Here is a 23,457-nt window from a genome sequence, read left to right on the forward strand (position 1 = left end):
GTACATAAATCATCGACATTTAACAATACAAATAAAACTAATATTAAATTACTGCTAATCCTGTAAAATGCCTTGAGATGACTTTCTGTTATGATCTGGCACTATAGAAATAAAATTGAATTTTAGGGTAGGGACCAGACAAAGGGTGGCTCAAATTCCCCTTATGATGAGTGAAATAATTGGTCCTGGGTTTCCCTCGCCCGGACGTGGGTCACCGGGGCCCCCTCCTGGAGGCAGACCTGGGGGTGGGGCACGATGACGAGCGCCTGGTGGCCGGATCTTCACCCATGGAGCCAGGTTAGGCATAGCCCAAAGAAGCAACGTGGGACCTTCTTCCCGTGGGCTCACCACCCATAGGAGGGACCAGAGGGGTCGGGTGCAATGTGAGCTGGGCGGCAGCCGAAGGCGGGGACCTTGGCGGTCTGACCCTTGGCTCCAGAAACTAGCTCTAGGAACGTGGTGGGGAAGGAGCCTGAGCTGGTGTGCGAGGTTGAGAAGTTGAGAAGTTCCGACTGGACATAGTTGGCCTCACCTCGACACACAGCAAGGGCTCCAGAACCACTCTTCTTGAGAGGGGTTGGACTCTCTTCCACTCTGGAGTTGCCACTGGTGAGAGGCGCCGGGCAGGGGTGGCAATAATTATTGCACCCTGGCTCGGTGCCTGTACGTTGTAGTTTACCCCAATGCACCAGAGGGGAGCCTCCCTCCGCTTTCGGTGCTGTGGCCATAAGGTGGTTGGTGCCTGTCATGGCGGCAATACCCGAACCTCTTGGTGGACACCGGTGGTGAGGGATGCCGTCAAGCTGAAGGAGTCATATCAGGCCTTTTTGGCCTGTGGGACTCCGGAGGCAGCAGACAGACCAAGCAGGGCGCAGCTACCACTGTTGCTGAGGCAAAAGCCCAGGCATGCGAGGTGTTCAGTGAGGGCATGGAAATTTAGTTCCGGGTGGCTTCGAAGAGGTTCTGGACCATCATCCGGCGTCTCAAGAGGGGGGAAGCAGTGCACGGTCAGCACTGTATGGGGACGGTGTAGTGGGGATGGTGCACTGCTGACCTCGACTCGAGACATTGTAGATCGGTGGAGGGACTACTTCGAAGATCTCCTCAATCCCACCAATATGCCTTCCAGTGAGGAAGCAGGGCCTGGGAGCTCTGGAGTGGGCTCTTCCAACTGTGGGGCTGCGGTTGGCGAGGTAGACAAAAAACTCCTCGGTGGCAAGGCCCCAGGGGTGGATGAGATCCGCCCGGAGTCCCTTAAGGCTCTGGATGTTTTAGGACTGTCATGGTTGACACGACTCTGCAACATCTCATGGACATCGGGGGCAGTGCCTTTGGATTGGCAGACCGCGGTGTTGGTCCCTCTTTATAAGAAGGGGGACCGGAGGGTGTGTTCCAACTATAGAGGGATCACACTCCTCAGCCTCCCCGGTAAGGTCTATTCAGGGGTACTGGAGAGGAGGGTCCACCGGATAGTCGAACCTCGGATTCAGGAGGAGCAATGTGGTTTTCGTCCTGGCCGTGGAACTGTGGACCAGCTCTACACCCTCGGCAGGGTCCTTGAGGGTGCATGGGAGTTTGCCCAACCAGTCCACATGTGTTTTGTGGATTTGGAGAAGGCATTCGACCGTGTCCCTCGGGGAGTTCTGTGGGGGGTGCTCCGAGAGTACGGGGTGTCGGACCCCCTGATACGGGGTGTCCGTTCCCTATATGACCGGTGCCAGAGCTTAGTCTGCATTGCCGGCAGTAAGTCGGACCTATTTCCAGTGCGGGTTGGACTCCGCCAGGGCTGCCCTTTGTCACCAAGTCTGTTCAGAACCTTTATGGACAGAATTTCTAGGTGCAGCCAGGGCGTTGAGGGGGTTCGGTTTGGTGACCTCAGGATTGGGTCGCTGCTTTTTGAGGATGACGTGATCCTGTTGGCTTCATCAGGCCGTGCTCTCCAGCTCTCACTGGATGAGAATCAGCACCTCTAAATCCGAGGCCGGAAAAGGGTGGAGAGTAACCTCCAGGTCGGGGAGGAGATCCTGCCCCAAGTGGAGGAGTTCAAGTACATCGGGGTCTTGTTCACTAGTGAGCGAAGGATGGAGCGGGAGATCGACTAGCGGATCGGTGCAGCGTCTGCAGTAATGCGGACCCTGCACCGATCTGTCAAGAGAAAGCTGAGCCGAAAGGCAAAGCTCTCCATTTACCGGTCGATCTTTGTTCCTACCCTCACCTATTGTCACGAGCTTTGGGTAGTGAGCCAAAGAACAAGATCCCGGGTACAAGCGGCTGAAATGAGCTTCCTCCGTAGGGTGGCTGGGCTCTCCCTTAGAGATAGGGTGAGAAGCTCAGTGATCCGGGAGGAACTCGGAGTAGAACCGCTGCTCCTCCGCGTTGAGAGGAGCCAGATGAGGTGCATCTATTCAGGATGCCTCCTGAACGCCTCCCTGGTGAGGTGTTCAGGGCACGTCCCACCGGGAGGAGACCACGGGGAAGACCCAGGACACGCTGGAGAGACTATGTCTCTCGGCTGGCCTGAGAACGCCTCGGGATCCCCCCGGAAGAGCTGGAAGAAGTCTGGGCTTCCCTGCTTAGGCTGCTGGCCACAGGACAATGGATGAATTGAATTGAATTGAACTGCTGCAATCGGATTTTGGGATTATGTATTTGTCTTTGTTCTTGTTTATGTACTTCTGTTGTGTTTTTGGAGTTTTTTATTACTTGCTGTGATAAGAATTGACCAGTTGGGACATGCAATTAATAAAACTTGAACTTGAAACTTGACCCTAAGACATGCCTGGGTGTTTCAAATGGGACCTTGTTGGAAAAGCAGCAAGTCCATTCAGCTCTCACTCTTTTGGACAGCATTTGAACCAGCGCACTAAGCACTATGTTTCTACTATTTCCCAGATGCTCTCATTTCTCAGTGGGCGGTTGGATTTACATTGACAACAATAAATTGTGTGAACTCTGCCCAAGAACGCCTATTCTGAAAGAACCCATCATAAACATGTTTGTAAAAGGTTTGCAAATCTGAAAAATAGATAGCAACCGCAAGATGCAGTGAGAGGGGCTCTCCACCAGCACGTCTCCAAGGGATACGAAAATGATGAGAAAAGCACAGTGACTCTCTCTCCGCCGTGGCAACCGGGGGAGGTAATTGGCTTTGTCTTGGCTGGTTACATCACAGGAAACGCTGATGCAGCCCATTGCTTTGTTTTTACACACAAAGCAGCAGCTCTGTTATCCGGAGACCTGCACCGCTGCCTTCGTGGACCAAGACCGAGACAAGCGCAGAGAAATGAGCCCAGAGATAAGGTAATTCAAGGCATGGAAATATTGCCAGGAGACGGGTGAGGAGGCACAAACTGCAGCATTTCTGAGCAGCTCCCGGCCTCTGAGTTTTTTAGCCAGACAATGAGATGACATGTATCCATTCAATCTAGGAATAGGTATCGAGGAGAGGTTCGACTCCCAATCCTGAGACTTCTTTTAAATAAGAATAGTGGAATTACATTTCCAGTGCTTCTTTGCATCCAGGCATTTCACATATGCTGATCTATCTCTTTAAAAAAAATACAAAATAGAGTAAGTGATTTAGATGTCATGCAATGTGTTTATTACAGACTTTATAGTTTAGCTTGAATTATTGACCAAAAAAATAAATAAAAATCTAACTTGCCCCCTTAAATCAGGTTCAGCAAAGACTGTACTACTTAGTGCTCAGTGCGCATTATATTTCAGTGTTGTAAATCGCCACTTTGAGCACACTAACCTGTTCAGCAGGCAATTATGAATATTTGGAGGGCTGCAGCAAATAAATCATACCAGCACTGATTTATCTACAGAGTGGCACTGCATGAATGAAATGCATATTTCAACAGTCAGTTATCGCTGTATGTTCCACAACCCTCGACTGTTTTTTCTGTCTGTTTTTCTTTTTTTTTCCCATTTGTGATAATTGCCTCCGCTGAGGAGGTTATGTTTTCACCAGCGTTGGTTTGTTTGTCTGTCTGTTAGCAAGATAACTCAAAATGTTCTGGACGGATCTGGATGAAATTTTCAGGAAATGTTGGGAATGTTACGGCGACAGTTGATTAAATGTTGGTGATGATTCAAAAGAGATCCTGGATTCTAGATCACTTTGACATTTTTGGTAATATTGCAGTCAATGGAGAGCATCAAAGGTTTTTCCTCAATATCTCAGTTGATTATTGACCAATGGTTATGAAATTTGGCACAATCGTGGTGGGTGGGGATCTCTATATTTGATTATTTGATTTTTTTATTTTGGTTGTCAGATTGAGACAAAAAAATAATAATAAATACAACTTAAACAAAACTGATCTTACCTGATCAGCTCCTGACTCTCCGGACAGTTCTCTGCCAGATCATCCTCTCTGGTTCCTCAGTGTTTTCAGGTTCTCCTGTTCTATGTGTCGTCCCGTATTCCCTAGTTCTATCTTTAATACCTGAGGAAACAGGTCCAGTTGAAATCCGGGTAAATTTTAACGACAAGATGATTTTGTTTTTGGACCCTTTCAATAATATCTCTCTTATGTTCTGTTTCTGCTGTCCTTTACCAAGACACTGGATTTAGTAGTGGACAAATGGATTTGTTGTATCTTCCAAAACTCTGGATCTAGATCCAGAAGAATCCACCAATACTGAAAGTGTGTTTTTAGTGAATAACTTCTAAACCAATAATGATATCAATGTGAATCCAGTTGCTAAAGGTTTGTTGTCAATAATCATAAATCAACAGAGATATTGAGGAACAAATCTTGAAGCTCCATTGACTGCAATGTTATCGAAGACTTCAAAGTGATCCAGAATCCAGGATCTCTTGTGGATTATGACCAAACTTTAATCAACTGTTCCTGGTAAGATTCCCAACATTACCATTATCCGTCTAGATCTTTTTGAGTTATTTTGCTAAAAGACAGGCAATCACATAGACAAACAAACCAACGGCGGCAAGATCATAGCCTCCTTGGCGGAGGTAAAAAAAATTGCATTCACATAACGTGAATGTTGTAAATACGCAGCAAAGTGATTATGAAATCGAATAAACAAAAAGTGTCCAGGAAACGACATAAAACACACAATCTCACTGACCAACAAAATAACAGCACAGCACATGGAAATCTATAGCAATGTGCCCCCCATGCAGCAGCAGCAGAAACAACACGGAGGAAGAAAGATTATCAATTGTCCCTGAGGGGGGCGCAGCTGAATGCTCCTTCCTGTTACGAAGGGCTTCCTGCAGAAATCCTGCTGACTGGGAATATGGGAGAAACACTAGAATGGAGAGTGGCCAAGAGGAAACCTGATTGAGTATATTATCTTATTATCATTGCCAGGAACACTTTATGAACTGAAAAAAAAGTGGATGGCATGAACGCATGAAACAAATTATATGATGCAAATAGTTGTATAAATAACCTGAACAGAAAGAAGGTCAATTCTGAGAAGCACGCTGGCTCTTCTACCTATTTAAGTTGTGATTACTTTTATGCCAGTTAGTTACAATATAAATACTGCTGAGTGTGCTCATGGCTTACCCACACATGTGTATTCCTGCTGTCTGCTTTTCTGTGAACAGCCTTCATAGATTTTAATATTGCACAAAAAGAGGAGAGATCAATGAGAAAGCTGAAAGCATGGAGGTAAAGGAATGAGAGTACAGGCCGCACAAGAAAAAGCCTTAAAGCTGATTACAGTGCAAATCCCATGAATTTGTTATTAATGAAAGTAAATCCACCTACAATTTTCTAATAACACCTGATCCTTTGGTTCAACAACTTGAAAATATAGTCATGACCCGAACCCGCTCACCCTGTGTTCGGACTGAGAGGAACGGTACGACTATGGACAGTTACAATTTGCATCTGCACTCGAGTGAAATTGAAACAGACATTCTTAACTTGACTTCCCACATGAAATACTTATCAGTTACCTAAACGTCGAGCTGAGCTCTGTCACCTCCTCTAATTGCCAGTACAACAAGGCTTGTCTATAAGAATTAGTGTGAAGGGGAAAGATTATGTGGTGCTCCCATGAAATATTAAGCGTAAAGAAATAGTATTTTGATCACCTTCGCCTAGTCAAGATCTCTAAGCAATTTAGGATAATCATAAGACACTTTGAAGGACAAAAGTGATTTCAATTCACTCCTTTTTACTATTAATGAAGGAAATAGATGAGAGGAGAAGAAGAAGTGATGGACAAGTTTGGTGTTCAGGACAGGAACCTAGAAGGACAGATGCTGGTGGACTTTCCCAAAAGGAGGGACATGGCAGGAGTTAACACTTATTTCCAGAAGAGACTAGAACATAGAGTGACCTACAAGAGTGGAGGGAGGAGCACCAGGTGGACGACATCTAGTGTAGACGGAGCAGTTTAAAGGAGGTCGGTGACCTTAAGGTCGTGGTAGGAGAGAGTGTAGCCAGCCAGCATAGGCTGGTGGTGAGGAAGAAGAAGAGGATGAAGGCAGAGCAGAGGACAAAGTGGTGGAGGCTGAAGAACGAAGAGGTGAGACAGACTCTGGGTGGACAAGACAGGCTTCCAGAAGACTGGAATACAACAGCTCAGGTGATCAGGGAGACAGGTAGGAGAGGACTGGGTGTGTCTTCTGGAAGGAAAGGAGATAAGGAGACCTGCTGGTGGAACCAGGAAGTGCCAAAGATTAGCAAGAGCGAAGTTAGAAAGGCAATGAAGAGGATGAAGAATGGGAAGGCAGCTGGACCAGACGACATGTCTGTGGAGGTGTGGAAGTGTCTAGGAGAGGAAGCTGTAGAGTTTTTAACAGGTATGTTGCTAGAGGGGAAGAAGATGCCAGAGGAACGGAGGAGAAGAGTTCTGGTGTTCTTCAAGAAGAAGGGAGACATACAGAGTTGTAGAAACTACAGAGGATAAAGCTGATGAGATACGATGAAGTTATGGGAAAAGGTGTTTGAGGCTAGACTAAGGACAGAAGTGAGTATTTGTGAGCAGCAGTATGTCTTTATGCCGATGAAGAGTACCACAGACGCAATGTTAGCATTGAGGCTAGCAATGGAGAAGAACAGGGAAGGTCAGAAGGAGCTGCATTGTGTCTTTGTAGATAACAATTGTTCAAAAACCATGAAAACTGCTACAATCTAAGGAGAAAATGTAATTTTAATGAACCAAGATTTGGTACGACCAAAGTACAAACATGAGGCTGTTTAAAATGCTGTAAAAATATGATTTTCAAAAGGTATGAGGATAAGGGAGGTGTGGCCAATCGCTAGGGTCAAATGTCTCGTTATTTATTTTGGTTATAACTATTTGTTTCTTTTCTTTCCTTGCTTTGGTTACTGTAAGGTTCTACCAAACCCTCTTCCGGTTCTTGTTCTCCGTCGTGGGTCTGTAGTCAATGAGGAGAATGTGGGTTTAGATTAAGACATTTATATAATTAACAGATCAGTTACAGTTAGTTCGGATATCAGTGCTGGATTCCACCACATTTCTCGTGGATGCCTCATGGCGGAATGAAGAAACGTCCAGAAGGCGGGACTTTGCCCCAGCCAATCTAAGCCCATGTTTATCTGTGCTGCTCTCGTAGCATTCTCTGCTTCGTCTCCCATGGTGGAAATAAATGTCGACACGTCGGTTCTTAGTCCTCGTATTTATTTCTACTCGTACGATTCAGGAGGGAACATCACAACTGTCAGTACGAATCGCGCGGGGACTGGAAGTGAGGTAACCGGAAGAGGCTATCAACATTATGGCCTTCAACATAAAGGCTGCTTCATGCAGTACAAAATAAAAGCACATAAACAAATACAGAAAATAACACTGCATATGAGAACACATATCTAACAATCTGTGTTGTGTGACGTCACTGTTGTGAGACGTTCAATGGAAATCAGTCATAGCAACACCAAACTAAACGTGGTGCGTCCCTAGTGGTGTCGGCGTGTCATTACGTTGTGGAAATTCCCTACAGTTAGATCGGCTGGTCTCTTTTCTGACGTTTGTGTTTATTGTGCTTGTATGGTTTAGGTAGATCTATATGTGGGACTGTCCATGTGCTAATTGATGAATGTATTTTGTGATGTGTATATGTATTACTGCATATAGTGTGTGTGTGTGTGTGTGTGTGTGTGTATGTATGTAAGTTAGTAGGAGATAGTCGGAAGTTTATGATGCCATAATCCGTCATCTTTTTCGAATATTAATTAAATTAGGTTTTTTTTCTTTATGTGTTTTCTTTCTTTCTTTCTTTTTCTTTATGTATTCGAAATAAACAATTCAATTTTAGTCGTTTGCAGCTTCTCGTGTCAGCCGCAGGTGTTTCTAACTGTCACAACCATCCGCCACTTTTCTCCCATCAAAAGTATTGGAGGAATCTTGCTTTGTATATCTTCTAATTCTTGTTACGGGATCTGGATTTTATTTTTTCACGAAAACATCACTGAAGTATTGCCTTCGTTAAACCAAACGAATTCAGCAAGAATGTTGGAGGTCCTGAGTTATTTGTGAAAGTGCCTACTAATTGAAAATCCTTTATTTTTCCCCTTCCTGTAAAATGTAGCTGCCAGACGATTTCTACAAATGTAAAAGCTAAATGTATTGTTCTTTTTTTTAAACACAATGCTTTCATTTCTTTTTTTGTGTGTGTCATACAAGTGAATTTGTCAGACTGCTGGAGCTTTGTACTGGAGATCCACCATTGTCAGGTGGAAATGGAAGATTCAAGCAAGTCAAATTCAGTTTTTTGGACTTCTTAGTGCAATTGAGCACCTGTGTTAAACCATAAAAAGGACTGTGACAAGTCAAAGGGAACTCTCCTTTACTGGAAGCACGATGAGCCTGTGAAGCAGTCCTACTCGTTTATGGTTCCAGGTCACTGTGTTTGCATAAGAAGGGCTTCCGGATAGGTTTATTCCCTATGTGGACACATTTCTGTTTACATGTGAGCGTTTGCACCAATTCCAATCATCACGATGCCTAATCTCCCAAAGGGGTAGCAGGATTGTCCAGATGCATCATGCTCAGCTGTGCAGCCACAACACAGGGGAACAACACGAGGGAAGGGATGGGAATGAGGAAAAGCACAGAGAGGAAGTAATCCAGGGAAGGGATGGCAATGAGGAAACCCACAGAGAGGAAGTAATCCAGGGAAGGGATGGGAATGAGGAAAAGCACAGAGAGGAAGTAATCCAGGGAAGGGATGGGAATGAGGAAAAGCACAGAGAGGAAGTAATCCAGGGAAGGGATGGGAATGAGGAAACCCACAGAGAGGAAGTAATCCAGGGAAGGGATGGCAATGAGGAAACCCACAGAGAGGAAGTAATCCAGGGAAGGGATGGGAATGAGGAAAAGCACAGAGAGGAAGTAATCCAGGGAAGGGATGGGAATGAGGAAAAGCACAGAGAGGAAGTAATCCAGGGAAGGGATAGGAATGAGGAAAAGCACAGAGAGGAAGTAATCCAGGGAAGGGATGGCAATGAGGAAAACCACAGAGAGGAAGTAATCCAGGGAAGGGATGGGAATGAGGAAAAGCACAGAGAGGAAGTAATCCAGGGAAGGGATGGCAATGAGGAAAAGCACAGAGAGGAAGTAATCCACACGAGTTGAAGAATCACAGAAAAGCAATTGCACAAAGAAAAGTTGAAAAAATAATGAAGTCAGCATGTGCCTTGCACTGATAGGCCATTAAACATTCATAGAGTAGTACCTGCTGTATCTAGAGTAGAGGGAGTACCTGCTGTATCTAGAGTAGAGGGAGTACCTGCTGTATCCAGAGTAGAGGGAGTATCTGCTGTATCTAGAGTAGAGGGAGTACCTGCTGTATCCAGAGTAGAGGGAGTACCTGCTGTATCTAGAGTAGAGGGAGTATCTGCTGTATCTAGAGTAGAGGGAGTATCTGCTGTATCTAGAGTAGAGGGAGTACCTGCTGTATCTAGAGTAGAGGGAGTATCTGCTGTATCCAGAGTAGAGGGAGTATCTGCTGTATCTAGAGTAGAGGGAGTATCTGCTGTATCTAGAGTAGAGGGAGTATCTGCTGTATCTAAAGTAGAGGGAGTATCTGCTGTATCTAGAGTAGAGGGAGTACCTGCTGTATCTAGAGTAGAGGGAGTATCTGCTGTATCTAGAGTAGAGGGAGTATCTGCTGTATCTAGAGTAGAGGGAGTACCTGCTGTATCTAGAGTAGAGGGAGTATCTGCTGTATCTCGAGTAGAGGGAGTACCTGCTGTATCTAGAGTGGAGGGAGTATCTCTTGTATCTAGAGGAGAGGGAGTATCTGCTGTATCTAGAGTAGAGGGAGTACCTGCTGTATCCAGAGTAGAGGGAGTATCTGCTGTATCTAGAGTAGAGGGAGTACCTGCTGTATCTAGAGTAGAGGGAGTATCTGCTGTATCTAAAGTAGAGGGAGTACCTGCTGTATCTAGAGGAGAGGGAGTATCTGCTGTATCTAGAGTAGAGGGAGTACCTGCTGTATCCAGAGTAGAGGGAGTATCTGCTGTATCTAGAGTAGAGGGAGTACCTGCTGTATCTAGAGTAGAGGGAGTATCTGCTGTATCTAGAGTACCTGCTGTATCTAGAGTAGAGGGAGTATCTGCTGTATCTCGAGTAGAGGGAGTACCTGCTGTATCTAGAGTGGAGGGAGTATCTGCTGTATCTAGAGTAGAGGGAGTATCTGCTGTATCTAGAGTAGAGGGAGTACCTGCTGTATCTAGAGTAGAGGGAGTACCTGCTGTATCTAGAGTAGAGGGAGTATCTGCTGTATCTAGAGTAGAGGGAGTACCTGCTGTATCTAGAGTAGAGGGAGTACCTGCTGTATCTAGAGGAGAGGGAGTACCTGCTGTATCTAGAGTAGAGGGAGTATGCGACTCTATGACCATCAATTCCCTCTTTCTCTCAGTCATATAATAATAATAGAATGGAACGTTTTTATTGTCATTGTCATCACAGTACAAGTACACAGTACAAGTACAGTGCAACAACGAAACAAGATCGATGAGTGAGCATCGGCTGCAGCAAATAAATCGCGTTGCCAACAACTCTCTTCTTCGAGAAGGTGCAGAAAGCATCAGGTACACAGGAGAACACGTAGGAGAAAGGAACGACACGATGCCCTGGGGACTGGAGACATGATAGGTCCAATATTCAGCCGAAATTAAAATTTAGCTTAATCCAAATATACAACTGGTCCTCATTTATTCCTCGTTTCATGTTCCAACGCGAGACTTCAGTCCCTCCAAGCCAGGACTCAGTCTGGAGATCTGTGATACAGTTCTACCTGCTGGAGCAAGATGGGATCCAGTTTCTGCCGGTCCTCCCCGGATCGATCCCTGAGCTGGTTGCCCAGATCCTCGATTCGGACCATCACACGGTCCCCCAAAGCACCGAAGAGCACTTTTAGATCCATGGTCAATTTATCCAGAACTTTGAAAGCCGCCGTCTTGGAGACTTTCCGGTACACCAGGGCAACTCCCGTCCCGATTAGCAGATGCCCCGCCCCCACCAATAAGCCAAACAGCCAAATATCTTCCACATCCTCTACAGATAGGACCGTGAGACAGACCACTCTCCATTTCTCCCAGGGGTCCATGGTGCAGCCTGCTGCGTGGGTCCCGTCTGGACAGGTGCCCCCCCCCCCCCCCCCCGACAAACGAGAGGACAAACGTCTGCTCTTGTTGAAGACCGGAATAATGCATGTAAAATTAAGCAGTGTATGTGTTAAATCAAGGAGGCTACAACGAGTGAGGCCCGCCTCAGCGTGATGTCAGACCTCAGGGTGGCGGTGCCATCTGGGATATATGCACCAACCGTGGCTAAACCGTGAACCAGACTGTCCAGGTGTTGGCTCAATCTTTAACAGTGAACTCTTGATCCGGAGCGGGTTGCTGATTAGAGTCTTTCCATTGGCTCCTGTCCTGATATAATAAAGCACGGAACCCTTCACCTGGCAAGTCTGACATGGTTTGACCAACAGCAGATGGCGGGAAAATAAAATGACCTACTCCTGTGTGGCCGTTCAACCTGGACATTTACAAAGATGGTATTTGTCGATTTTTAGATCAAACGAGTTGATGAAACTGGAAGTCACGAGTTTGAGCAGAGTTAAACACTAGTGTTGTTTGAAATGAATCGACGCCGAGGCTCACCGGACTGTTGATTGGTACACAAGGTCTTCACGCCTGCGGTAGTCCTCCATGTGAGAGTAATTGGTATTAAACATAGCATCATAGGTGAAAATCTTCTGCTTGATGGTTCCTCCATCCGTGACCTGTAAAGCAAAAAAAAAGACAGATCATTAATTCAATGATTTCCTTAACGATCGGTGGGACCCCCCCCCCCCCCCCCATGTTCCATGTCGTCCTGTGCATTGTGATATTGTTGTTGTTGTTGTTGACCTCTGCTGCAGAACAAATAAAGCTCTGAACTGAACTGAACCCCCCTCTTGACCACCCCATGCAGGAACGTTTGTCCCGTGGCGCCGTGTTTGGATCAATTGCAATTACCTCATTTGTTTCTTCGCAGCTACGATAACCGCAGTCACTGTAATGTTTGAAAGCAAGGCAATGAAAACCCGCTAACATGATAACATCAGCGAGACAATCGCTGAGCCAGCTGCCAAGAGACGTCAGTGCACGGCGAAGTCTTAACGGAGACGGACAGAGTGCGGCGTTCTCTGTGTGTCGAGCAGCCTGCCTTCTGCAGAAGTAATGACTTGTGACAAGATACTGCAGCGGTCGGGGCCGGCGCATTCGCCACACGGGAGATGATGAAGGAGGCCTTTCCTTTGTGATATTCACACGAGTGTTTCAGTCACTTTGCATTTGAAAGACGGTGATTTCTTCCTTCTTAGAAGCCAAAAAAAGGGTGACAGGATTTCAATGGAGGCCCATCTTTGAAGATGGAAATTGTTAGTGGGCCAGGGATTCCTCCAGCATTTGGCAGCGATGATACTATCCCTCCGCTCCAATCCAACCCCTCCAATGAGGTAAACAATGTCAAAACATTGCCCCATTAGTCCGCGTAACGCATAATATACACATCACCTCATAAAAAGAGGATGCTAGATTGTATTCGTGAGATTGTTCCCGCTGACTGTGGGGCTTTGGAGAAGGCACAGCCCCAGGGCTAGTTTGCTAAAAGGTACTGCAGAGGGAGGCGGCAACCAAAAGCAAAAGGGGGACTTCTTAGTCACTTTTTACACTTTTAAATTATGAAAGGTCAAAAAACTTCAAGCATCTTTTAAAATTAGCATACATATTTAGGCCTATTGTGGCCCTGCGATGATCCGGCGGCTTGTCCAGGGTGTAGCCCGCCTGCCGCCCGTTGACTGCTGGGATGGACTTCTGGTTGGGTCAGGTGGGCAGACACCATGGTGTGGCTCTGGTTTGAGATGGGGAGCCGGGGAAGCCACAGGAAAAGGTCACTCTCTAAAAGCAATGAGGTGTTTGAAAATGCTGCTTTCCAGCCACTCAGACACGTCGCTGCAATTACAATAATGCGTCTGTTCGACATCGCCACCGGCAGGCGCAAGACTTTGTGCCTGATCACCTGCCACATTTGTGATAACTGCTTCACAGACACTAACTCTCAACATTCTTGATGTGTGAGAGCCATGCAGAGTCCTGAGCAGGATCGTTGTGTTGGGTTGCCATGTCACAGACACAGATGGTGACAGTTTAAAGCCGCCGGACACTCATTGGCTTGTGCAGAACTGTGGATCCATTCTGCAAAAAGGATTTCCCTTGTGTCTTTCAGCTGTCATGGTCTCCAGTGCTATTTGCTTTTCTAACACTGATTTGTCCTTGTCTTGCCATGTGGGCGTGGCCATGGAAGAGTTGGCTGAACAGCTGGAGACACACCTGGCTGTTTGCTCAAAATGCTCTTTATTTTTTTCAGCCCTGCCCTGCCGGCGCCTCCGTGCCAGATTAGGGTTAGGGTTCCTCCCTTTGCCACCTCGTGTGTCGTTTTGCTCCTGTATGTGTTCGGCCGTCTCTTCTGTGACCTTTAAGCCTGAGACTTTTGGTTCACCTATTCGTGCAGCGCCTGCCCGCTTATGTTTAGGATTTTATTGTGGCTGTATTTTGGGTATCAGCTTTTCTCTCTCCCATTCTTTGTGTAACCACATTATGCAGTATTTAGTAAAGTGCTTTGTTTGAACTTTGATTCATTATTCTGGGGTTCACTAGTTTATGGTTCCTTCTGATTCTGATTCTGATTCTGATTGTGTAATTTGTCTGAATATTTTTGCTATCATTGAAAATAAAGAAGATAAACAAACAAGACCATATTTTTAATGTTGTTGATGATGCTCATTGTTGAACTGTAATACACAAGTACACAAGTAACATCCTTCCCCCTCCCCTTCCACACCAAACCGCATAAGCGCGTTCTTAAACACAACCATAAGAATGCCAAACCAATCGGCGGCATAGTTCCCCACACCCTATCCAATCAGAACACTCCATTAGCAAAACATGAATGATGTCAGGCTCGTTCGTGTCGACCGACAAGGAGGCAGAATTGCTCCTGAATATAGTTTTGGAATAGAAAGTCAACAAATAAACAACTCCACAAACATGGTTGTGAAGTTTGCTGACGACACCACCGTGGTGGGTCACATCTCCAACAACGATGAGACCCACTACAGAGAGGAGGTCCAGAACCTGATGCTGTGGTGCTCGAGCAACAGCCTTGTTCTGAACACCAGCAAGACCAAGGAGGTCATAGTGGACTACAGGAGGTCCAGGAAGACTGAACACGCCCCCCTGTGCATACGAGGGGAAGCAGTGGAGCGTGTGGAGAACATTAAATTCCTGGGCATCCACATCTCCTCTGACCTCTCCTGGACACTCAACACCAGACACCTGGTGAAGAAGGCCCAGCAACGGCTCTTCTTCCTCAGGAAGCTGAAGCGGGCTGGACTCTCCTCTGTGCTGCTTGAAGACTTCTACCGGGCCACGATAGAGAGCATCCTGTGTCTCAGTGCGACCGTGTGGGACGGCAGCTGCACGGCGCAGGACAGGAAGGACCTATCCCGGGTGGTGAGGACAGCTCAGGGGATTGTGGGTCACCGTCTGCCTGATTTGGACTCTGTTTACACCTCCAGAGTCCAGAGGAGGGCCAGACGCATCGCCACAGACCCCACCCACCCGGGCCACAGACTGTTTGTCCCGCCCACAGACCCCACCCACCCGGGCCACAGACTGTTTGTCCCGCCCCCATCAGGGAGGCGGTTCAGGACAATAAGAAGCAGCACAGCGAGGCTCAGGAACAGCTTCTTCCCCCGGGCTGTGAAAGCAGTCGTTCCCTTGTAGCGATCTGGGACTCGGAATGGACGCTCTGAGCCTGTCCCACTGGGGACGCTCTGTGCCTGTCCCGCTGGGGACGCTCTGAGCCTGTCCCGCTGGGGACGCTCTGTGCCTGTCCCGCTGGGGACGCTCTGAGCCTGTCCCGCTGTGCTGCTGTTGCTATTTTGCACTGTTTACAATACAATACTTTATTAATCTGTCCCTTGGAGGGCAATTTGGCTTACAGCAGTTTGAACTGCTGCTGGTCGCAGCGTGCGCATGCGCCCGGGCAATGCGGGTGAAGTGTCTTGCCTAAGGACACAACGACAGTGTACACATGCGCCTGAGCTCTCCTGGAGCTGTAGTTCCAGGAAAATCTAATCAAATATATAACGTATAAAAAATTAATCAATAATGTAAATATGTACATGATATATACCATATTTTCCGGATTATAAGTTGCGGTTTTTTTCATAGTTTGGTCGGGGGTGCGACTTGTAAATCGGAGCGACTTATATATGCTTTTTTTTACAAAATCTGTGAGCGCAGAGACAGTAGCCTACACATTTCTATAACAGGTGTTACAGGGAACTCTGAACCTCCAGAAACCCGTCAGATTCTGACGGGTCACAGAGTTATCTGTCACACCTGTTATCTAAAAACACAAATTAGAAGGGCTGAATGAAAATGTCGCCGAAAAGAAAGTCATATTCCGCGGCTTACAAGCTTCAGATAGTGAAATATGGAGCCGAAAACGGCAATCGAGCAGCAGAAAGAAAGTTTGGAGTGAGCGAAAAACTTGTAAGGGACTGGCGAAAAGCGGAGGTTACGCTTACTGAAATGAAGAAAACAAAGAAAGCTAATCGCGGGCGACAAGCTAGGTGGCCACAGTTGGAGGAACGAGTTCACGCATGGGTGCTTGAACAACGTGCTGCTGGGAGAGGTTTGTCAACGGTGCAGTTGCGTCTCCACGCCCAGGTGGTTGCCAAGGAGGTGAATATAAACGGCTTTGCGGGAGGACCTTCTTGGTGTTACCGCTTCATGCAGCGCAAACGCCTCTCTATCAGAGCTAGGACGACACTGTCCCAAAAACTGCCAGCGGACTTCCAAGCCAAGGTTGACAGTTTCCGCGCGTTCATTGAAAAGCATGTAAGTGATCACAACGTGACACCGGATCATATTATTAACATGGACGAGGTCCCCCTCACTTTTGACATCCCCATGGGCCGAAGTGTTGCAGAGAAAGGGCAAAAAAGTGTGAATATCGTTACAACTGGTCATGAGAGATCACACTTCACAGTGGTGCTGGCATGTTGTGGAGACGGATCAAAACTGCCACCGATGGTCATTTTCAAACGAAAAACCATGCCAAAAATCCAATCCTCCTCAGTTGAAGTCGCCGTGAACGAGAAAGGGTGGATTGATCAAGAAATGATGAACTTGTGGCTTACAAAGTGCTACAATAAGCGACCGGATGGCTTCTTTAGAGCACGCAAAGCTCTGCTTGTGATGGATAGCATGAGAGCGCACATCACACCACAGTTAAAAAATAAATTAAAAGTTCTCAACTCCATACCTGCCATCATCCCTGGAGGCTTAACCAAAATACTCCAGCCACTTGATATCTCCGTGAATAGGAGCTTTAAGTCAGTTTTGCGTAACCTGTGGGAGCAGTGGATGACGGATGGAGAGCACAGCTTCACGGCAACCGGGAGAATGCGCCATGCAACTTTCCTGGAAGTCATTGAATGGATCGACAAAGCATGGGCTTCAGTGACAACCGCAACCATCCTGTCGGGATTCAGAAAGGCTGGAATAATTGGAACTGCAACTGACGACGAGTCTGATGTAAGCGACGTAGAAGAGGAAGCGGCGTCTTGTCTACCTGCCGAGTTGGGGGAGTTGTTCAAAAGTGACACCGAGGATGAAGATTTCCTTGGATTTCGTGATTCGGAGTAAAACCTGATATTTTGGTAAACGTGTTAGCATGTTCTTTGTGCTATATGTTGTTTGGTGTTGGATTTTATCAAATAAATTTTCCCCAAAAATGCGACTTATCCTCCAGTGCGACCTATATATGTTTTTTTCTTCTTAATTATGCATTTTTTGGCTGGTGCGACCTACAATCCGGAGCGACGTATAATCCAAAAAATACGGTATATATACATATATATATATACAGTATGAGAGAGTTTTTTTGTTTCGTTTAATCACAAGATATGTGAATTAAAACTGTTTGTAACCTTCAATACGTTACAACATCTTAATTATTATTGATGTGTTCACTTGCTCCGATGATGCTATATGTCGCTAGCAGTTTAAAAATCCCCAATTAAAGCCTCTCCTCAATCCGACCCAGCAAACGGGTCCTTCTGGCCCTGAAGTACTCGGCTGTCTTTTCTCGTTGTCTCCTCTTTCAATCCAGGAAGCATTACGACTGCTTCCACGCCACCGCTGTGGAAACGCAGGCGTCACATTTCAGGTCGCCTGCAGCCCGAGGGACCTGAGAGGATATTTCTGGCTCAGACTGGTCATCCCTCTCTTTCGCTATCCCTACTCAAGTATTTCACCTCGAAATTAAGAGTGACCTGTAAATCCCTGTGTAGGAAATGGGAGCAAATCAGCACATCAGTAGATGCTTCCCTGTCCCCTAAAGCAACCTGTTAAAGGTGTGACAGGCTGACGAGCGCCGGGACAGGACAGCGACGGGGGACAAGAGGAGGAAGAGCCAAACTGTGCCAAACGGCTGCACAAGAGGATTTCTCTTTGATGGAGGGAAAGTAAAGCGAAGTATGAAATTACTTTGTTGAATCCAGGCCATGCAAACCTGCGAGTCACCAAGCCCCTCCCACACTCCCGACGCTAGCATGGCCGGTAGAAGCCCATGCTAGCGCTCCTGTGTCTGCACTGTAGCAGATAGTAGATGATGGCTGGGTGGAAAGCCCGGAGGAGGAGGAGAAGGCTGCGACAGGTCGCTGACAGAAACAGAAATTTGTGGGTGGGGCTCCAGAAAAGGCCCTGGACCTAGCTCAGTGGGCGCTCCAATAACGCAGCCAATTATTGGGGTCAAATTAGGACAGGGTCTCATGGGTGAACTGAAGCCTTCCTCCCTCAGCCTCTCTGGGGGGGGGGGGGCTATTTATAGGCTGCAGCTGCAGCCGCATCCACTGGAGGAAATTCTGCCAACAAAAACACTGCAGGCCAACTGTGAGATATAATCCTGAATCCTGCTTTTATAATCTCAGGCGGAGGCCGGCAGAGATTCACTGCAGGATTCTGCACACTATTCTTTCATCTGGTTAGCAGGAGGGATGAAATAGTAAATGCAAAACGCTACTTTAATGTCCTGCATGTAGAAACGGCGAGGACAACATGGCGGTTCATGATAAACTGAGCGACGGCTGGGTAACGATGGTTCACACGGAGCCTTGTACGTTGGTAATCATGGTTTGTGATCGGAATCAAGGAGCCTTCAACGAGATGGACAGCAACACGAATGTCTTAATGACATTCATTCAGTCCCTCAATTGAAAGACTGAGACAAGCAGCATTACCACGTTCGTTTGGCTTCAAAGAGGCTTTTTGGGAGACATTGTCTTCGGGTTAGGGTTAGGTAACAGGACTAGCATCGACGTGCATTAAAGAGCACGCAGAGAGATGCGTGAGCTGAGGGAGCGCTAAGGTGCAGCAGTAATCCGCCGTGCCCCAGTGACGTAAGGGATTATAGTTCTGTATATTAGAGACAAGAGGAGAAAGCATTGCAAAAGTAAAGTAGCTAACAATGTGCTGTGTCATGCTGATCGTCATTCTCTGAGCGGATCCAGCAGCACCGGCGGCCTTGCCTCTTGACCCCCCCCCCACCGGCAGCCGAGTGACAGAAGACTTGGTTAAAGGGATTTCGTGCTTCAGAGGACAGGCTCCCCTCCGTGTCTGCCCCATCCCAGGCTGGGAAACCAGCTCCATCACATCGGTGAGCTGATGATGATGATGCAGAACGTTTGATGCTCAGATGGCCACGCAATGTTTTATTATTTCTGAATTTGACAGGAAAATGATAAAAAATAAGCAGTGGGATCGATTTATTTTTGAGATGTGCAACGATCTGCCCCCCTAAAAGGTGTATTTTTAGGGCCGTTTTGAAGGAGGCCAAAGAGGTGCATGTTTTGAGGGCAGGAGTCAAACAGTTCCACCCTTGGGGGGCAGTATTGTAAAAAGATGATTTACCCATGTTAGTCTTATAGGAGGGGGTAATCAGGTTGTTGTTTGAGCTCCCTCTAGTGTTGTGGCTGTGGGTGTCACTAAATCTGTGGAGGTGTTTATTCAGGTATGCAGGGATTGAGGGGACTGAGGGCAGAGCTGCATTGACTATTTTAAATGCCAATCCCATTTTGAGTTGTTTAACCCTGTCTTCTACCCTGAGCCATTTTAGGCTAGCAAAATGTCCAGGAAGAAGGTGGGTCATGGGCCCCAGATTGAGGAGTAGCCGAATCAGTTTGTTTTGGGAGGTTTGGAGCCTGGTGACGTCCCTTATGGGTTTTGTTTCTTCCTGTTGATACATGTAGCCGCTGCCGTTCCGCTGTGCTAAGCTATCCAATAAAGCAGCATGAGAGGCTAAAGACAGCACGAGTAGAATATTTGTTCTTCTGCACTACAAGCTGCTCTTTCCTCGACCTGCACGCCTTAACATTATTAACAGGAAAACGTTTACTGTACGTACTATATACTTATATTCCTCAAACAAATGTTTAGTTCTGAAAAGGTTTTGATCTTTGTTTTCATTCTATAATACTGAAACAATCTATTTAGATTAATGCCTGACTGTTAAACGTGTATAAAGTGTGTGGTGAGGGGTTTTACAGCCTTAAAACATTTATGTACATGTATAATAATAAAAAATAAAGATCACTACATTGCGGATTTCACTTATTGTGGGTTGTTTTTGGAACGTAACCCCCGTGGAAAATAAGGGACTACTGTAATCCTTTTCATGCACACTGTATATGCTACATATGCTACATATAGCATACACACTGTATATGCTACATATGCTACATATAGCATACACACTGTATATGCTACATATGCTACATATAGCATACACAACAAGCTGGATAGGTATACGGTATTTTAACGTTATACACTAACAGTATTTCAGCTACACAACAGGATAAAGAAATTACCTAGGAGGCTGAATAGGCCGAATTAGCATAACTAGCTCACGAGTCCAACGAGCAAGTTACCGGTGAGAAAGTTTACGAAACTCGTGATCTCGTTCTACATCACTGAATGCATTGAATTCTTACCCGACACAAAACGCCCAATTACCCCTTTAAGGATCTTATTTCATGATAACGTTGTATAATATGTAAATATGTGTAAATTATGAACATTTGAAATATTAGTTAGTATTATAATTATGTGCAGCATCAAGGAAAAGTATTAAAAACGTAATTACATACGTACACAGGTTATATTTAATCAATTTTATTAAATCGCTGGAAAGAACATTGTGATTAGCAACTGTTGTTTCTGGCTGTTTCTTCCTGTCATCCAACCTGCCTCTATAAACTGAGATGGCTGTTTCTTCCTGTCCTCCAGCCTGCCTCTATAAACTGAGATGGCTGTTTCTTCCTGTCATCCAACCTGCCTCTATAAACTGAGATGGCTGTTTCTTCCTGTCCTCCAACCTGCCTCTATAAACTGAGATGGCTGTTTCTTCCTGTCCTCCAACCTGATCACATCTGTCTATGCTTCCAAATCCTCTGAAATGATCAAACGCTCATTTTAAATGCCTCTGCTGTTCTATCCTCTATGACGGGACACACCTGTCAGGAAACCCCCCCCCTCCCCTCTGCCCACTCCTCCAAGGAGGTGCATTCATTAGCACAGATCCGCTCTTCAGAGTCCCAATCAGCGAATAGGAGCTCAGGAAGAACAGCAGGAGCATGTCGAGGTGCAAATGTTGACTCGCTTATAGCAATGACAAAAGGAACCGCTGCCTTGCCGAGCTCAAGAGGAAAGAGCACCGGTAACGAGGTTTTGGTCATCTGGTGGGGGCGGAGGGAAGTCGAGGCTGTGTGAGCCACGCAACAACAATAACACAAGTCTCTGATCATTAGTTGTGATCGGCACTTTGCTGCATGGTCCGTCAAGCAAGAGCTGTCAAAGGCATGCATGAAAGAAATCTATTGTTTCCTTACTGACAGAAAACGTGGAACAATACTTCAGCGTGCAGTGAAATCACAGACCAAAGAAACGGGAGAGAAAACTGTTCGTAATATTGGGCTGAAAGGTGTGTCCTCGTTCGAGGTGTCTCCTGTGGAGGTCAGAGTTGTGAGATAGAGGTACTTTGAAGATCCTGTCTCCGAGCTCAGGGAGGGCGTTCCGGTGAAGAGGGCGCAGACACAGGGACGCACGCACGTGCACGTCCCCCGGCTTGACGTCAAGCCGAGAGCGATTTCTTCTAAACACGTTTCAGGAGGTGATTTCAGACCTACCGAACTACACAGGACTGACTGGACGGTTTATTTTGCCGTTTTGGGTTGATCAGGACCCAGAATCACCAGAATGGAGTAGAAACATGGAGAAGTGAGTTTTTATAATATGGGGCCTTTAAATACTAAAAGCTCGTTTAGTTCTCTGACATAGTTGAATAGCTGATTGTCTTCAGATGAATATAATCTCATTGGCCAAATGCCTAGAATATACAATGTGAGTACAAGGTATAAACGAGAAAACACTTTCGTTTTTTGACATGTGTATAACATTCTTCATATGTTGGCGATAGTTAGAATGTTGACGGCCCACATTGAAAAATACAATCAGTAAAGAAAAAGCAAAGTAGGAAGGGAATACTTTGCTAGTATGAAGGATTTTGGACCTTCGTTAGCAGTCGGCAGAATCTTTGTCTTTGAAAGCAATAAAGATGAATCTCCCCCCCGCATCTACAATTTTGCCAACGACGCAGGTTTGATGAGCAAACCTGAAACAAAGACAGAGCCGAGGGATGTCCCTGTGCAGAGGTGCCTGGCTCGGTTCCTTTAGGCTGTTATTCTACACATTATAGCAGTGAAAGTGACATTTTAAAAGTAGTAGACTTTCACTCAAATTACTGGCGGGGGGAGGGGGGGTGCTTAAGCTGCATTGCTGGATCAAATCAGGCGCTTTTATAAGCGTCTCGGTGGAGACTGCGGCACTCGATCGATGCATCGCGGCTGCTTAACCACTCGGTTTATCTCCCCGTCAGTGTTCTCAACTCAATTATCAGGAAGGGAGTTTGAGCTGCACATCCAGCGCCTGCTTCTGACAGTGGGAGAACGAGGCGCGCCTCTGAGCTTTCAGAACAGCTTTACGAAAGATGTGTGAAGAAACCCGGTGACAGATTTATCTCATGCCATGAAGTGTATCTGGTTGAAATGGATCCCAGTGTAATTGAACCGGTTAACAAAGAGACATTTTAAATACCTGATCTGGACTGGATGTGAACCAAGTTGTCAACAGTTGACTTTAAATCAAGGTAACGTTTGTTTAGATAAGTTTAGGAAATGTGTGACGATCCTCAATGTCTTTTCTTGTAAAGCACTTTTCAACATCACGGTGATTCAAAGTGCTTTCCATGGAAAACATAACTGTCAGCCCCTTTCCACTGCGAGCTGTACTGGGGGGGGGGGGGGGGGGGGGGGGCGCTTCCGGGCGTGTGTTGCCGACCACAACGGAAGTGAGAAGTTCGTCTGCTATCTGCTAACTGAACCTCCACCATCCCAGTCTGGATCCCGGTCTGGATCACGGTCTGGATCCCGGTCTGTGATTGGACCATCATTGCAGGTCTGTCTGAGTGATCTCCTGCTGGAGTGAACATGTCACTGCAACATCAGGGCTTCAGCAAACAAGATTACATCGGGTAGCTTTTAATTATCAACAGTGACATTTTCACAGATGCCTGGACTAAACCAAGGACAAAACTGTTCCAGCTTTTGCAGGAGGCTGGCCAGCAGGACCGGCCCTGGTGGCCAGTGTTAGAATTATTATTTCATTTTCATTGTCACATAGTAGAGTCTTTAAAATGGAGGAAGCCACGAGGGTTTCTCTAGAGGAATCCCGTTGTCTCTGAGTTATCGTAAGGGGGTGGGGGTCTATGCAAATAGCTGAGAACCGCCTACTTTACGGTGGTAATAAAGTGACCCGAGGGAGCGGG

General features: G+C 46.4%; 1 protein-coding gene across 1 annotated transcript in view; it reads right to left on the minus strand.

Annotated features, from left to right (window-relative positions):
- The window catches only part of igsf21a (immunoglobin superfamily, member 21a), a 192,409-nt gene that overhangs the window by 94,282 nt on the left and 74,670 nt on the right, over window positions 1-23,457 (minus strand). Inside the window, exon 3 of the mRNA XM_068742179.1 lies at window positions 12,123-12,244. Coding sequence (XP_068598280.1) covers window positions 12,123-12,244 — 122 coding nt within the window. The remainder of the gene's footprint in view (window positions 1-12,122; window positions 12,245-23,457) is intronic.

The sequence above is a fragment of the Brachionichthys hirsutus genome, chromosome 8 (assembly GCF_040956055.1).
Source record: "Brachionichthys hirsutus isolate HB-005 chromosome 8, CSIRO-AGI_Bhir_v1, whole genome shotgun sequence".
Lineage (NCBI taxonomy): Eukaryota > Metazoa > Chordata > Actinopteri > Lophiiformes > Brachionichthyidae > Brachionichthys > Brachionichthys hirsutus.